The sequence below is a fragment of the Mesitornis unicolor genome, unplaced genomic scaffold, assembly GCF_000695765.1.
Source record: "Mesitornis unicolor isolate BGI_N332 unplaced genomic scaffold, ASM69576v1 scaffold17920, whole genome shotgun sequence".
Taxonomy (NCBI): Eukaryota; Metazoa; Chordata; class Aves; order Mesitornithiformes; family Mesitornithidae; genus Mesitornis; species Mesitornis unicolor.
The window spans coordinates 2,216-18,009 of NW_010157762.1; the positions used below are offsets into that span (position 1 = coordinate 2,216).

At 43.4% G+C, this 15,794-nt stretch overlaps 2 protein-coding genes across 2 annotated transcripts in view; one reads left to right on the forward strand and one right to left on the reverse strand.

Annotated features, from left to right (window-relative positions):
- HNRNPH1 (heterogeneous nuclear ribonucleoprotein H1 (H)) overlaps positions 1-6,072 on the forward strand; it is an 8,208-nt gene extending 2,136 nt beyond the window's left edge. Inside the window, exons 4-12 of the mRNA XM_010181351.1 lie at positions 981-1,119; positions 2,120-2,298; positions 2,520-2,591; positions 2,692-2,804; positions 2,972-3,107; positions 3,280-3,363; positions 3,504-3,554; positions 4,613-4,705; positions 5,282-6,072. Of these exons, the coding sequence (XP_010179653.1) occupies positions 981-1,119; positions 2,120-2,298; positions 2,520-2,591; positions 2,692-2,804; positions 2,972-3,107; positions 3,280-3,363; positions 3,504-3,554; positions 4,613-4,705; positions 5,282-5,406 (992 nt within the window). The 3' untranslated portion in view covers positions 5,407-6,072. The remainder of the gene's footprint in view (positions 1-980; positions 1,120-2,119; positions 2,299-2,519; positions 2,592-2,691; positions 2,805-2,971; positions 3,108-3,279; positions 3,364-3,503; positions 3,555-4,612; positions 4,706-5,281) is intronic.
- A 1,574-nt stretch (positions 6,073-7,646) lies between these two features.
- RUFY1 (RUN and FYVE domain containing 1) overlaps positions 7,647-15,794 on the reverse strand; it is an 11,830-nt gene continuing 3,682 nt past the window's right edge. Inside the window, exons 7-17 of the mRNA XM_010181363.1 lie at positions 15,531-15,600; positions 14,493-14,594; positions 13,983-14,099; positions 13,134-13,301; positions 11,557-11,654; positions 10,983-11,102; positions 10,318-10,447; positions 9,397-9,491; positions 8,933-8,981; positions 8,701-8,778; positions 7,647-7,950 (exon numbers count right to left, since the gene is read on the reverse strand). Coding sequence (XP_010179665.1) covers positions 7,807-7,950; positions 8,701-8,778; positions 8,933-8,981; positions 9,397-9,491; positions 10,318-10,447; positions 10,983-11,102; positions 11,557-11,654; positions 13,134-13,301; positions 13,983-14,099; positions 14,493-14,594; positions 15,531-15,600 — 1,171 coding nt within the window. The 3' untranslated portion in view covers positions 7,647-7,806. The remainder of the gene's footprint in view (positions 7,951-8,700; positions 8,779-8,932; positions 8,982-9,396; positions 9,492-10,317; positions 10,448-10,982; positions 11,103-11,556; positions 11,655-13,133; positions 13,302-13,982; positions 14,100-14,492; positions 14,595-15,530; positions 15,601-15,794) is intronic.

The following is a 15,794-nucleotide window of genomic DNA, read 5'->3' on the forward strand; positions in this document are numbered from 1 at the left end:
AGTACAGATTTTGCCCCCTCTACTTCCTAGTGGGAAAAAACCCCTTGATGTTGTCTAGTGTGAAGTTCTTGTGAATGATGAGATAATGTCTTGCATTGACTCATTCTCACTTTCTTGCAGCTCTTGTATGTTTTAGGAACTGGAGTACTACTATAGATGGCTAAGAATGAAATCTAGGATTTAGCTTGTTAGTATTTTCAAAATAGTAGATTTCTGAATGTGAACGTTTAAAATCAGCCGGAATGTTTTGCTGTAACAAGATCCGATTGAGCTTACTGTTTTACTTCAAAATACAGTAGAAGTATTTCCAGTTTTACAACTTCAGAACTTGTTTTTTGTTTTCTGAATAAGTAGTACGGTGTGAACAAGAGCAATTCCTAAGCATGTGCATTTTACGTTGTTTGTTTCTTACAAGGTTTAATAATTGAAGCTTTAGAAACTATTAATGTGCTTAATATCAAAAATGTGCCTCTTTTGTTCAGAAACTAATACTTTTGAAATTACTTCATGATTTTTTCTTAATTAAGCACTCCTAAAGTTAAATTATTGCTGAAACTTGATGTTTGCATAAGACTAATTATTTTACCTGAGTGACTTCTCTATATAAAGCTGTTGAACTTGCTGTGTTTGAGTTTATGTTAAAGTTCATCATAAATACTTTCGCAGAATTGAAGAGGTTTGTAATAATATGTGAAGTTCTTAATGCACCCTGCATTAGATGCTTTATCTGAGGAGTTGTTCGTGACACTCAGAACATTTCTGTGCTCTGCAGGGTGGGTTAAGAATGTAAACTGAATGGTATGTGATCGTGGATCTTTATTTCTCTTGACGTGCTTTTCTTCTAGTGTTCTAGAATCAACATACCATTCATTTACAAGTGTTAAAATTCTGGTGTATTTAAAGCTATAAGAAAAACTCATGACTGGGCTTGTGATGTTAATATTGCCCCCCTACTGGGGTTATTTGTCCTTGGGTTGAAGGGTTGGAAATCGTGCCAAATGGGATAACATTGCCGGTGGACTTCCAGGGGAGGAGTACGGGGGAGGCCTTCGTGCAGTTTGCTTCACAGGAAATAGCTGAAAAGGCTCTAAAGAAACACAAGGAAAGAATAGGGCACAGGTGGGGATGGATGGTTGGTTGGCTATGTCACTTTTCTTATGGTAAACAATTAAATCCATATTCTCTCTTCTGAAAGTGTTAACATTCGAGTAGAAACAGTATTTCGGTCTCAAACTTGGTGATCAGTAATGGTATTGCTGATGTGCGTATGGCACGGACTGTTTGGATTTACCCAAAACGAAAGAGAAGATTGGGCTAAGCCTAAGTGTGCTTTGGAAACTTGGTGATAACCGAGAAGTGCAAAACTGGTAGCTTGAAAGCGACAAAGTTGAGAGACTATGGCTTTAACTTCTCAAATAGCACCAATTGTACCTTTAGCTCTAAAGACATGCACAGTTCTCTTACTACCATAAGAAAATGTGATATTTTCTAAACTTGTTTTATAAGTTGAAATGTAACAAATTTTCTTACTGTATTAATCATCAATGTAATAAGCATAGCTTTCAAGAAATTGTCACAAAGGGTTTTTATTCTATTTCACTTGTGACTATTTTTCATTGAAGCATGCACTTTTTGCCTACGCTGAATCACTGAAGCATAGGCTGGGTTCACTAGCACATGCAGAGCTTTTTGTAGCACCCTGATGGGTTAAAATCTTGGTGGAGATCGGGTTTTTAACCCTCTGTTTACGTTGCCACATGAGCAAAAGTGTGCTGAGTTGAGTGGACGTCAGTCCCTCCTGTGTTTTTTGACTAACACTTTAAATTGGGGGGAGGAGGGTGGGGAATCAGTATTGCTCCCCCACCCTTAAGGTTGGGATACTGTGAAGTATAAGGAGCATGTAAACCCTTCGGTAATTGTAATTTCTTGAAAATACACTGATTTGAAAGTAATGTAGTGCTTATAATAGTATGTCATTGCCTACATAAAGTAAAGAAACCTGGCTTAAAATACACTGCCAGTTTCGAGGCTATGACTAAATGGCTTGTTTTATTGTAACGTTGTGAGGTGTTTGTGGAAGGAGTTAAAGACTGACTTCCTTCTGTGGAAACACTTGTAGGTACATAGAGATCTTCAAGAGTAGCCGAGCGGAAGTGCGCACTCACTACGACCCTCCACGCAAGCTGCTGGCAATGCAGAGACCCGGTCCTTACGACAGACCTGGTCTTACGCGGGGATATAACAGTCTTGGTAGAGGAAGCAGCTTGGAAAGAATGAGGCGTGGAGCTTACGGAGGAGGTAAGTGTGCGGAGTCCAAGAGGGAGCTGCTCACCTGAGAAGCAGCAACACTTGGACCTGGTAGTGTCTTCCCTGCTTTGTAACTACTGGTTTTTATGTGTCCTTGGCTTTATTTCTTCAAGAAGAAATGCAGTGTTCTAATGCTGGTTGTCTGCAGTGTGTTCATGTGTATTTGGATCTTTCTGTAGTTGAAATGAACATGTTGTCCAATCTATTTATAGGTTATGGAGGTTATGATGACTACAATGGGTATAATGATGGCTATGGTTTTGGTTCTGATAGATTTGGAAGAGGTAAGATCTCTCTAATAGGAATAGTAACTGAACTTACAATATGTCTCAAAAGAAACTAAAATACATCTGAAAGACCTAGAATGGACTCTTTTCTCTGCAGGGATGTCGGACCACAGATACGGCGACGGGACGTCCACCTTCCAGAGCACGACTGGCCACTGCGTCCACATGAGAGGTCTGCCTTACAGAGCCACGGAGAACGACATCTACAACGTGAGTCCCAGATCTGCCCTTCCCTTAAGTGCGTGGCTTTTTCTCGGATGTTAATGCGATGTCAGCTGCACTGCAGTTAACGAGCTTTCCGTTAGAGAAAAGGGCTCGCTGTGAAACGGAGCGGTTGCATTGGTGTGTTTTAATCTGTGTGACTGTTTCGTATGTAGTTCTTCTCACCTCTGAACCCTGTAAGAGTACACATTGAAATCGGACCAGATGGCAGAGTAACTGGAGAGGCAGATGTGGAGTTTGCTACTCATGAGGATGCAGTGGCTGCTATGTCCAAAGACAAAGCAAATATGCGTAAGTGTGACTGTTCTGGGGACGTGGCTTTACAGAAAATGCGGCACTGCAGTGTAGTGCATCTGCTGTGACTGGAAGGCCGCAGGTTTCATTGCAGCCTTTACTTGCAGTGAGACAAGCTGCGTGTAGGTTTGGTGTGAAATGCTCTCATGGCCGAATTTTCTTCTTTCAGAACACAGATATGTAGAGCTCTTCTTGAATTCTACAGCAGGAGGAACTGGTGGTGCCTATGGCAGCCAGATGATGGGAGCAATGGGTATGTGTGAACAGTCCCAACTGCACTTCTAAACAAGCACTTGCTATTTAAGGAAGCTGGCTAATTTTGTACAGCTTCTGCTTATTGTATGCCTGGCATAAAAACTCATAGAAATTCAACATTCTGTCTTAATCACACAGTCAAGGAATCAGAAGGAGTAGTCCAAGATTGGAACACTAGCACACTGGCAGGTATATAAATTTTTTGGGAATATATTTGAACAATAAATAGGTTAAATAAGCCGTGGCGGTGAATGTGGTGTGTGGTGGGACGAGTGGCTGCTGGGGGGGTGGTGGTGTGAAAGTGAAGCAGGAGATTGCTGTCCTCTTATTTTCTTTCCCCTCCCTTTTTTTGGAGACCAGAACATAGTCTCGTGATGGAGGGCGTATCTGTTACGTGTGACCTGACATTCAATCCTGGTCTTGGTGGTGAGGAAAAATATATTTGGAATTTGGAGAAACTGTCTGATTTGTTCTAGCAAACTCCAAAATTGTTTGGAAGTCTGCAATGCGTGTTTGGAACCCAGGTCTGAATGGCTGCCGCTGTTGGGTCTATAAAGCAGATACCCCTCTTGATTCCTGACTTGTCTGGTTTCCTGGAGTTTCTCGAGGGTGGTGGGGTGGGAGATGTGTGTGTGGATACGCTGCTGCTTTTGTAGAATTGTGATTAGAGAATGTTTGCAGTCGGGTGCTTTAACTGCAGAGGAGTTTTGTGGGTGTACAGAGCAGTGCTGAGGTGGAGCGCAGTGGTTATCAGTTTAGGCAGAAGTCTCCTGCGCATGAGCTGCAGTGTTGCTGTGATGCACAACCCGTCTGAGCAGCAGTAAGGCTGTGGGGGCTGGCTGCAGGTTGAGTGACTCGGTTAAGGAGTCGGCTGCCTGCGCAGGGCTGTGTGCTGTGTCAGGGGCAGCAGGGCTGTGTGGGGTCATGGCTGGAGGTTGGAGTCCCTTTGGGGGTGTGCATTACATACAGCAGCAGATCAGTCCTGCTGCGTCAAGCCCATAGAAACTGCAAAAGTAAAACCTTAGCAAGTGCAAGAGAGCCACCAGCGCTTGGCTCTTAAAGTTCTTGTTGCCTCTTGATTGTAGGAACATCTGTAGAAAGCCAGTCCCTTTTTTCACCCTTGTTATCCTTGGGAAGAGGGTTAGCTGGGCGACAGAGTGAGTTCAGGCGCTGCTAGGCAAAGGGTGGATCTGTTAGTGAGCAGACTGGTGAGCGAGCTCTTACGGTTTTTATTCTTAACTTAAAAGGAAGCCAATCCAGTTACGGTGGTCCAGCTAACCAGCAGCTGAGTGGGGGTTACGGAGGAGGATATGGTGGTCAAAGCAGCATGAGTGGATATGGTAAGAGCATTTCTTCACTGGTTTCAGCTGGGCCAGGTGCAGCTGGCTCAGCTTGTGGTACAGTGCCCTTCACTGCTGTTGAAGGGCCGGGGTACTGACTGGGCAGCACAAGCACCAAAAATTGAAGATCTGGCTGTTGTGAAATTTAGAACTAATGGAGAACTGGAGGGGAATGGGTTCGAAGCAGGGGGGTGGGTGGGGGGAATGTGGGAAATGATTTTGAAAGGGGTCGGACATGCCCATCTCCAGACTTCCCTTACCTTCTCACTGTGGAAGCTGGAGCCCATTCTGGTGTAATAGCCAGCGGGGAAGGCACATGGGGGCTGGGTGTGCTCTGCTTCCACAAAACAGCGACAGAAGACGCTGGATTCAGATGGGGGAGGAGGGCGGGGGGCAGGGCAGAGCTGGCTCTTTCAATAAACTTGATTTTGGGTGTGAGCTGTGAACTGACGCTTTGCAGTGTTGGGCACAGTAGACGGTGTTTACGAGGTGGCCCAGCAAGGACAGGCGTTGGGGGAACAGTGCTTCGAGTCGGCCTGAACCAGCTGTGAACCTGCTGTCGGTTTTCCCCCTCAGACCCCGGGAGCCAGGGCGCCATGAACAGCAGCTACTACAGCAGTGGGAACCGTGCGTCCATGGGAGTGAACGGCATGGGCGGCATGTCCAACATGTCCAACATGAGTGGTGGCTGGGGAATGTAACCAATCGCTGACTTTTGGTCGCATCTTTTTTAAAAAACAAAAAAACAAAAAACTAAGTTTAACAGTTTTGCAATACAAGCTTGTGATTTATGCTTTACTGTAAGTGAATTCAGGATTGTTATTTTAAAACCTTTCAGGTTCAGTATTTTTGAACATACAGAAATGAACATTCATCTAGGATGTAATAACCAAGTTGAGTAAAGACTATAACTGTTAAACAACTCTGAGCGTTTCTCAAGTTAGTTTTGTTGTAGGAGTGTATTTAAGCAGTAAGCGTATTTAGGTTAAAGCTGTTTGAATTATGTTAAATGTTGCTCTTATACCATATTACATCTGACACTGTTTGAATACATGTTGAAAGAAACATGCTTTTTTGTAAAGAAGCAATATAGGAGCTGTGTCTGAAATTCAAAAGTGAACATTTGGCATGTTAGTTCTAGTTTATTTCTTTTAATACCCTGTAAGGCACGTTAAAGCTTTTCTTTTTTAAGTTAATGGGGGAAACATGTTGAGACGCAATACGGCTACTTTAGGATTTTGGTCTTGGTGTTCGTATAAAATTCTGAGGCCTTGATTTAATCTTTCATTGTATTGTGATTTCCTTTTTAGGTGTATTGCGCTAAGTGAAACTTGTTAAATAAATCTTCCTTTTAAAAACTGGAACTCCTTCCTTCTTCCTCTCATACCCCCTTGTCACTAAGGCCACCAGAGCACAGTGACTCTAATACTCCTGTGTCTGCTGGGAGTGTTGGCACTGCTCCTCATGAGAGCTCCCACCCAAAAGCTGGCCTTGGGGGGTGCTGAAGAGAGAAGTGTTTTTCAGCCAGGGGCTGGGGGGAGGGATTAGTCCAGCACCAGCTGCTGTGGGTGCTGAGCGAGCAGAGTTTCGAGTGTCCCCAGCCTGTGGTGTGCCTGCAGTGCAGCAGGGTCTCAAAGCTGCAATGGGGGCAGAGAGGTAATCCCGTACCTTGTAGGACTGCAGCTTAGTGCAACCATGTGTCAATTATTGAGCTTGTCAAAGACTGCCTACAGCACTGGTTTTATAAGCAGCTTGATTGCAGCTTTGGAGCATGGGGAGTTCTGACAGGACATGGGATCTGCATTTCTCAGGGTTAGAAACCGGAGCTTCCTTCCTACAGAGAAGCAAGCACCATCACATGCTCCAGCTGTGGAGCTATAGAATCCTACACCCTGCACACTGCAGCCATGGTTGGCTTTGCTGTATTAAAAACCTGCTTCAGCAATGGGATGCTGACTGTGGTACCTCAGATGCAGCAGGGTTGCTGCCGCAGTGCAGCTCAGCAGAGTTGGGGGGAACTGAACAGGCAGCTGTAGAGCAGGATCTCACTGTGGTTTGTGCTGTTCCAAATGAAGCCTTGGAAAGAAACAGCCTGGCTGCAGTGATGTGCGCTTCAGACAGACCTGTTCTGCGTCACACGGCAGCTGCCCAGCAGTGGGTGCTGCTAAGGACAGGGTTGCCTTCCCCTGGCCTTCCCCCTTGGCTCTGGTGAATTCTGACAGCGGATCAACCTTGCTGATTGAGGCAGCGTCTGAGCATCAGCCCTGCCGCGTCCCAGGGCAGTCACAGCGGCTGGAGGCTCTGCCTGTGCCTCTGCTGGGGAGTTACCTCTGCAGAGCACCAGCACGATCTGGCACCTTCCAGGAGAGCACAGGGGATGCAGATGTTCGTCAGTTATTGTCAATGCACTTCAGTGGTCCAGCTGCAGCCCTGGGTGTGCACAGCCATACGAGAACATTCTCTCCCTGGATCCCCGACTGATGGCTGTTCAAAATCAGCACTTCAATCTTGCTTTCAGTTTTTGCAAAAGGCTTTATTGTGTAACTACCGTACTGTGGTCACAGCGACTTTCAGAACAAGTACAAGGTGTAGTTTTTTGACTCTGCAGTGAGCGGAAGGCACATTCATTGACACTCATCATAAAGCTCTTTCTATAGACAATTCATAAATTGACTTTTCTTCTCTGTACTTAAAGCAAATACAAAACTGTACACCAGCAATGGAACATGGGAGCACCTACAGTGATGATAGAGGACGTTCATGTGCAGACAGACAGCAACATCTAGAGAGATCAAATACATGTAGAAATGCCATATACAAATTTTAATACAAATATCTATAAAAATCAGAAAAGTGAACTCACTGTTTAGTTTCAAATAGAACTTCATGGAAATTACAGTCGATATACTTTTCTTAATTATTCCAGTTGGAGTAACACTAGCTTGCATAATCCCTACAAATTATTTTACACTGCTCTGTCTTCCAGTGGAAAATATTAGAGACCAGACACTGCTGCACAGAAGATGCCTGGAGTTCAGAATTTAAAAAAAATAATGGCTACTTTCCAATGTTAAAGTGGTCCTGGCAGGGTCACAAAAGCCTTAGGAGGAATTGGACGAACACCGCTGAAGGAGCAAAGTGTGACAAGTATCGCAGACACGGACAGGTTTAGGGTACGATGGCAGTGCAAGTTCATTACTGGAGCAAGTGTTGCAGAAGATGTCCCCACAGTTCCTGCAGTGATGCTACAAACAGAGTTAGAATAAGCACAGCTGCCTGAAAACCGAGCATCAGGAAGAGAGAAAATGGACCTTAAGTGTTTGGAGTCCACTGACATCATCCTCCACTTCCCAACTGGCCCAACCCTCCCAGCAGCGCTTGCCCCTGCGTAGAGGGGTGAACACGCAGCAGTGCAATTGCTGTGCAGTGGTGCAATCCCTGCCCAGCCCTGCTCGCCTCCACAGCCAGAAGCTGCTCACCCCAGGCTGGCAGGCAAACAGGCCTGGCCAGGGGCTGGAGGGGAGTTCTGCAGCTCTGCACAGCCCGCGTGCATCACCGTGCAGCCAGGCCCAGGCTTTCGGGACAGCGCACACAGGCCTGGCCCTGCAGAGAGAAGATCTGGTGCTTGGGCCACCAGGTGCCCTGCACAGGCACACACAGCTGTCCCAAACCATGGAGCAGGACCCCGGCAGCAGGCCCCTATGGCTGAAAGGCACTGCACAGCCTGTCAGCACCCAGTCCTCAGCACCCAGAGCTCAGCAAGGAAGGGAGCTGAAAAACAGCACAGGGGGACACAGCCCACAGCTGATCCCTACCAAGGGAAAACACCCAAGCAGAACAGTCTTATTTTTAGGATGGAAGATACTAAATTACTCCTTATGCAGTTATCACACCACCAAGATCTGGAATTGAAGCAGGCTTCCCTAGCAAACCAGGCAAGAACACAACTTTTTTGTCATGGAGAAAAGGAAAAAAACCCCACTGAATAACACTACCTTCCTTCTGGAGATAGAGAATTCCTTCTCACATTGCTTGCAGTGTGTTGCTTCATCATCCTTCAGCCAGGTATGACCCTAGAAAATTGGAATGGAAACCTCGCTGTACACACAGACAAACTGGTAAAATAAGATTCAAGGGCAGTTTATCAACATTTAGGTACTTTTCAAAAGCAGGATAACCGTGATGAAACTTGAAGGTGTTAAACAATATTGATGAAATGCAGAGTACCTTTAGTGCTTTATTTACTTCTTTAATATCTTCCATCTTCAACTTCGATCTGGAAAAAAAAATCCCTCTGCATGACTTCACAGGTAGCTGTGTTCAGTTTTACCTGCCATTCCCCTGTCCAGCCACTGAATCTCAACAATAATTCCCCAGTCAGCTCTCTCTTACAACTTTGAACCACTCGGTACCACCAGAAACTTTTGTCACCTTGGGGTTTGCTGAAGGAGAATATGGGAAAAGCACAATTCTGCTGTAAGAACCAAGCATTTCCTGCACTGTTTCCTGTATCAGCCAGCTTACTCATGCAAGGATCTTCCCATACTTTTATTTCATGGCTGTTGTTTCCCATGCATAGCAAATGCCTCCTAAAATTCTCAAGTTTCTTGATTTAGATAACTAGATGCACTCTGTTGTTGTTGTTCCAGACGCCAGGTCACATCATGTACAGTTCTGTTCCTAGAACTTACTGGCTGAGATGAAGTCCCATCTCTTGAAGAGCTTGCTCCTGCTCCTCACAGACCTTCTCTAACTGCTGCTTCTCATCTTGCAGTTTTCTCAGTTCCTAGAAAGTCAAGCACAAAACCAAGTTTTCTGTGTTTGATCAAGTTCGATCCTTAACCTACATCAGACTATCCAAACTACCTACGCAGTTCACAAGCTCCTTTACAAAGCCACCTATTTCTTAGACTTCATGTTCAGAATTACATGGGTAATTCTACCCATGTGTAGAACACAAACAACAAAATCATTTAATCACATTTACCAGAAAGAGAGGAAGATTTTCAAGCTTAAACATCCTTGAGCACAGCTAGAATGTCCTGTGCCCACACGTGAGCATACAGATACTGGTGTACAATTGTGCCTTCAAAATCTAAACTGTTCAATACGCGGGAGCAAATTCTCTTCGCGTACAGAATGTTCATGCTTAAAAAATAAATTGCATCCAGTTGTTTTGAATGCTTGAAAATGTGTTCTTATTTCATTACATACAGTTGAAAGACCTCACACCATCATTGAAAGCTCTGGACTTGCCATTTCCTACCCCAGCAGGGGTATCTCACCATGGGAGAGCTGATGAGCTTTTTGTCCCCAGGCATCCCACCGCAGCCTCAGCTGCTGGCTCATGCACAGCTCAGACACTTGCACAGCCAAGGCAGGGCAGAGAGCAACCTCCTCAGCCAGCCCTCGCTAAGCTGTTCTCATTGTCCGAGCCCTCTATTGCTCCAAGTTTCTTCTCCTGGCATTTCATGTGCAGATTTGTGTTCTGTCATCCAAGAGTTTGAAACCGTTCAGAGTGTGCTACAGAAGAAACACTATTACAGATGCAAACATTGCACTGGTTCTAAGTGAGCTTTAATCCTAACGCAGCACGTTTGCACTGTGCATACCTTTTTCAGTCCTTCCATTTGTTCCAATTCTGTTTTAAGCAGAGTGGTAGCATCCTTCTCTTGGTGTAGTTCTCTTTGCAAAGTCTGTCTTTGTTCCTTTTCAGATTTTAACTCCTTTTCCAGAGTTGAGCTATTTAAAAATAATTCATTCTAAGAAACCCTATAGCAGAAAAATATCCTATAGCACTTAAGGATAGCAACAGCGCGAGAATAAACCTTGTCCAAAAGAGGGCAAAAACTAGAGTGGGGTTCTGGGAAATGAAAGAACAGGGATGTTATGGTAGCAGACATCAAAAACTGTACTAGCATTTTCAGGTCACAGGAAACAAGCAGCAATGAATGGCTAGAAGAAAACAAAACCCAGTCCCGGCAGGTACAGATTTGGCCACCCGTGTTTAAACAGCCATGTTTGAAAATGACACTGCCCTGAGGTCTGAACTGTGCAAAACAACATTTGCAACAGGTATTGTAAAATCACAGAATCATTGAAGTTGGAAAAGACCTCCAAGATCACAGATCATCATTTCCTAGATCTTGCACATGCCTGTCAATACTTGCTGAACCAAATAGAATTCAAACCCACCCCTCCTCAGACTTTAGCACAAGAAGTGTAGAAAGCACTTTCTTAAAGGAAAAAAATCTGATCAGATTAAAGATTAAATCACCATTTACTATCCAGCTGTGACATCTGCTGCCGACAAGTGTCAAGCCTGCCTGCAAGCTCTTGCTTCATCTTGTTGCATCTTTCTTCTGCAGCCTGCCTTGCCTTTTCTGCGTGCTGCAACCTACAAAGTAAGGAACACATACATTTGTTGCCAATTCATGTATTCCTTACCTACACCCTCTCATTTTGTTCTTTTACATTTACAACACAGATCTCTATAAAAGCTTGAACTGGCTAGTGGAGAGAAAAAAAAAGTTGCTTTTGAAAGCAACTGTTTCTGCAAAAAATACCCTGAAATGAGAGTCATACCTATTCTTAAACTGAAGTCAACACATTTTTAAACAGCCGGCCTACGGAAAGAGCTATGGCTTTCAAATAGGTCATGTACAGCCATGCCTGCCTGGGAAAAGAGAAAAGGCAAGGGCAGAGAGTGATAAGGAGGAGAAAGGAAAAAGAACACTGTGGTGGCAAGTACGCCCAAGTATCTAGAGGTGTATGGAAGGTCAACCTATAAGGGCTTCAACTGGAAACTCTCTACTAACAACAGCGTAACTGTTTGAGCTTGTAATTTTTACCTCTCTTCCATTTGTTTCATAGAGGACATCATCTCGTTTGTTTTTCCTTCAAAAGAGGATATGGCTTCTGTTTTCTGTTGCAGTGAGCACTCTGCATTCTGTAGGAATAAGTGAATAGATACTCCAGGTAACACATTTTAGTTTTCTAAAGCACAAAGTGTTAGTGCTTAATCAAAGTCTGCCACTAGATAAAGAATGTTTAGTTTGTTACAGGCCATGCCTGGGTCTAACCGGAATGGACAAATAAAATGCTGATAATGCCAGAACAGACACTCCTCAGCTTGTTCTATCAAGAGCTGAGAAAAAAAATAAATCTTAACTGTACTATGTTTTGACCTACAAGCCAAAAATCTTCTCTTTAGAAACATGCTTGAAGAAATAAATTACCAGAATGACATGGTAAGAACATCGATTATCTTGCTATTATGATTTGAATGTAGCAACTGCACTCAGTGGACATGGAACCAGGAAGCCGAAAAAACAAACCCAAACAAATGCTGCTTTTGAAAGCAAAGGCATACCTCAGCACTGGGGTTTCACTGGCCATTGCTTTGCAAGTTTCTGTGCATCCGTGAAGGAGGCAAAGACCTGGATAAAGCCTGAACAGGCGTCACGAAACAGACCATAAAAATTGAGAGAAATTCCCTCTGGATTTCTGGCAGTCTAGTTAAACTCCTGTGTCATTAGTGGAGACAAGCTCTGTATGTGTTATGTGAACACTTCTACTCCATGACTTCCTTGTAGAAATGCCTATCAGTGTATTTTTTGTCCAACTGGAAAAAAAACAAAACGAAACGAAAAAACCCAGGAGAAAACACTACAACCCAGCCAAACAACAAAATCAACCACAAAAACATCCCCAAATCCCTGCAATATATAGAATACAGATGACAGGGAATATAAACTCTAAAAAATGCCAGGGTAAGGAAGAGACTGAGGAAGGGAGACAGGCCCAGAAAACAAGATGTTTTTCATTTTACTTCTCTAACCATCTTACTTCTGGAGAGTCAGGTCTTAAGCTACAGGGGCCTGACCTCAGAGCTCCCCCCTCCCCAGATCCAGTGTTGCCCTTTCACTGGCTATGGCACTCAGCTGACCATTTGGGTACAGCCTGCAGAAAACAGAGAAAAATAAATGATCGTTTTCTATCCGTTTAGAAAGGCTGGTAACAGTTGGTAAACTGTTAAATGTGGTGCAGGTACAAAGGCAAGAAAACACAGATGGGAATGAGAAGGCAGTTCTTGGTTGCATTAAGTTATTTTCTAAAGACATTCAGTGGTTACAACAAAGGACCCTTGCAGATACCTTTTCCCCTGTGAAAGCTCTCCAACTGTCTCAGCATTTGCTGGATGCTGCATAGCACGCCATGGGATCATACTCAAGGAAACTTCCTTTCTTTCCAAACAACCCAATTTCTTATCAGTGACGGGGGGGGAAGAGGGAAATCAAGCAAATCCTTCTAGTTTTAAAATATTAAGAAAACTGTTGCATATAAGTGCATACGCATCCCCACTGTGTGATTAACATGTAAAGGACACCACTACAGCTGCTTTTTCTGTTCTCCACTATGTACATACCTGAGATTTGTGGAACATCTGCAAGTTAATAGCCTTCACTTCTTCTAACTGTTGGCGAAGTGCAACCAAGGTGTCTTGTTTTTCATGAGTATCTTTTTCCAGAAGTTTCATGGCAATTTCCATTTCTGTTTTCATTCCAATCTGTAACTCCAACTCTTTCTCTAGTTCCTTACAAAGAGATTTCCTAGTTACTGCTATGTAGCCATACATCAGGGATAGGTATTTCCAAAGCCTACATGCTGCCACACCCCTCTCCCCAAAACTACGTATTACTCTAAGATAATACTGAGCTATGATTTTACAGAAGTGCTAGGGCTTAAATATTACTGTAAGCTAGCAAGACCAAAATACTGTATCAGCTCTTCAAATCAGTTCTGCACCCTTGCCCTGAAGTGCAGAGCTCAGTATATAACTTAGCAGCCTGTCCAGTTAAATATTCCTCCTGGCAGCTGGAGCTGGGTTAAGAGCCATAGGCTTCAGCAAGCCTGGGCAGCCTCTTCACCAGTCACTAATGAGTAGTTCACTGTGGAAGTGACTGTTGTGCACATCACATATTTTCCTCTATAAAGATAGTTGCTTTTCTTTGTGTTTTATCGTAGTCTCTGCTATAACAACCTTGGTAGGCTCCTAAACAGAGGAAGACGTTTATTTTCAGCATCACAAAGCCCAGATTTCCAGTTCTTTACAGACACTGTAAATAACAAACATCCAGCCCTTTGCTTGCAAATCCATGACAAATTCTGAAGAGTTGCAAAAAGTGCACAGCATGCATCTTATACTTGTAATGCTACCTTAAAGTAGGCAGAATCCTGTATCTTTCATTTAACTTTTTGTAGTTAATTTCCTCACCAGCCTAATTTTTTTTTCTTCTTTCAGCTGCTTCCAAACATCACTGTACATTTCATCAAGTCCCTGGCGTGACTGCTTGTAAGTATCCAATTCTACTTTTGTGTCCTCTTTTGTTACCTGTAAGAAAGATTAGCAAAACAAGCCATGTAAGACCACAAAGTTAAGCATTTAAAGCATGCCTCAAATTCTTGTGTGCTATTTCAAGCAAAACCCTACAAATAGGCAAACATTAATAAGCTGAAATGTCAAAAAATATACTAAAAATAAAGAGAAACCACTCCTAACACTTAATGCTCCCTCCCTTCTGTGAGTACTTATTTAAGCGTGTAGTAGAGAACAGCAAAACCTGGTGTCTGTGCATACACTACACAAAACCAGCATTCTACAGAATAGCACACTAAACTTCGCTTAGCATTTCAGCTCAAAGTGGTTTCGAGAGCACTAACTACAGCAGACCAAAAGAGATCACTTATTTTAAGGATCCTCATAATCTTTAAATAGGTGTCCCACCTCTACACTTTTCTCGCTCCGTTCACGAATTAATTCATTTTGCTGTTTTAACTGCTGCTGCTCTTCCTGAAGTGATCCAATCCGGTCAGTAGCTGCTGCAAGCTGTTTGTAAAGAGAACATATCTGTCTTTAATCACTGCACGAGCACACAACATCTGGAGGAATTTGACAGTTAGTAGCTCAGCCTTTGTAGCAGGTGCACTGCTCACTTCCCCTTTTGGGCCCTTCATTCTCCCCAGCAGCTGCCTGACCCTACTGCAGCCATACTCATGGTACAGTCTAAATTAACACGCCCACCAAATTTGTTCACTTGACTTCATGCTCTCATCACTTTTTTTTTAATATTAGCTACGCAAAGAAATGCATCAGTGTAAAAGGCTAAAACCCACCCCAGATCTTTGGTATTCATTCTGGTATGAACTAGAAGGCATACAGCAAGTCAGGGTGGACATTCCCTGGAGGAACCTTACAGCATTTTCAAGCAGAGATACCCCAAAAAGTATTTAAACTGAGCAACACAGATACACTCTGAACTTTTATATACAGTAATATATATAAACAATAAACCACCACCACAAAAATCAAAACAACCATTATCATGCATACTGCTGGGTTCTATTTCAGTTCCCAGCAAGGAAAGATTTCCTGAAATAAGTGTGGTTCTTTTCCTTCTCTTTTTACAAGTTCTGTTTAACTCACATGACAAAAACATACACACGTGTATGTGGACGTGGACGAGGGACAAATCATGCCCATTACAGTGGTATAATTACTTTTGGGTAGAGACACCATTGCAAGATAAAAAAAATTTGATTAAGGAAACTCATCTACCAAACAGGTGCCCAAAAGCATTTTAACACCTAACAAAATGCAGAAGCTTTCCACAGAACCTTCCCCATGTCCCAACTCTTGCCAGTCCTACCAGTCCTCCATACTTCACTAGTATCAACTCAAATATTAGCTCTAAGGTGTATTCTTAGGGCGTTTTGTTTCTGATGGAAAACTCTATGAGAAATATTTAACAGACGAGACACAAACCTCTTCCTGGAGTTTTGAATTGGTCTTTTCTAAACAGTCTATTTTGTTCTGAAGATCTGCAACCGTGCAACTGCAGCAAGGAAAAGAGATGCACAAAAACAATAAAACAAGTGCCCATGTTTAACATTTATTCCTATCCTCAGCCATACTTTTACTATCTTGTATTTGCCAACAATGAAATAGTTTGGTGAGCTGGCAAAAACAACAAAAGCAACCCAGAGGAAGAACAATTGTCCCTCTTCAGCTCTGAGAGAACCATGGATT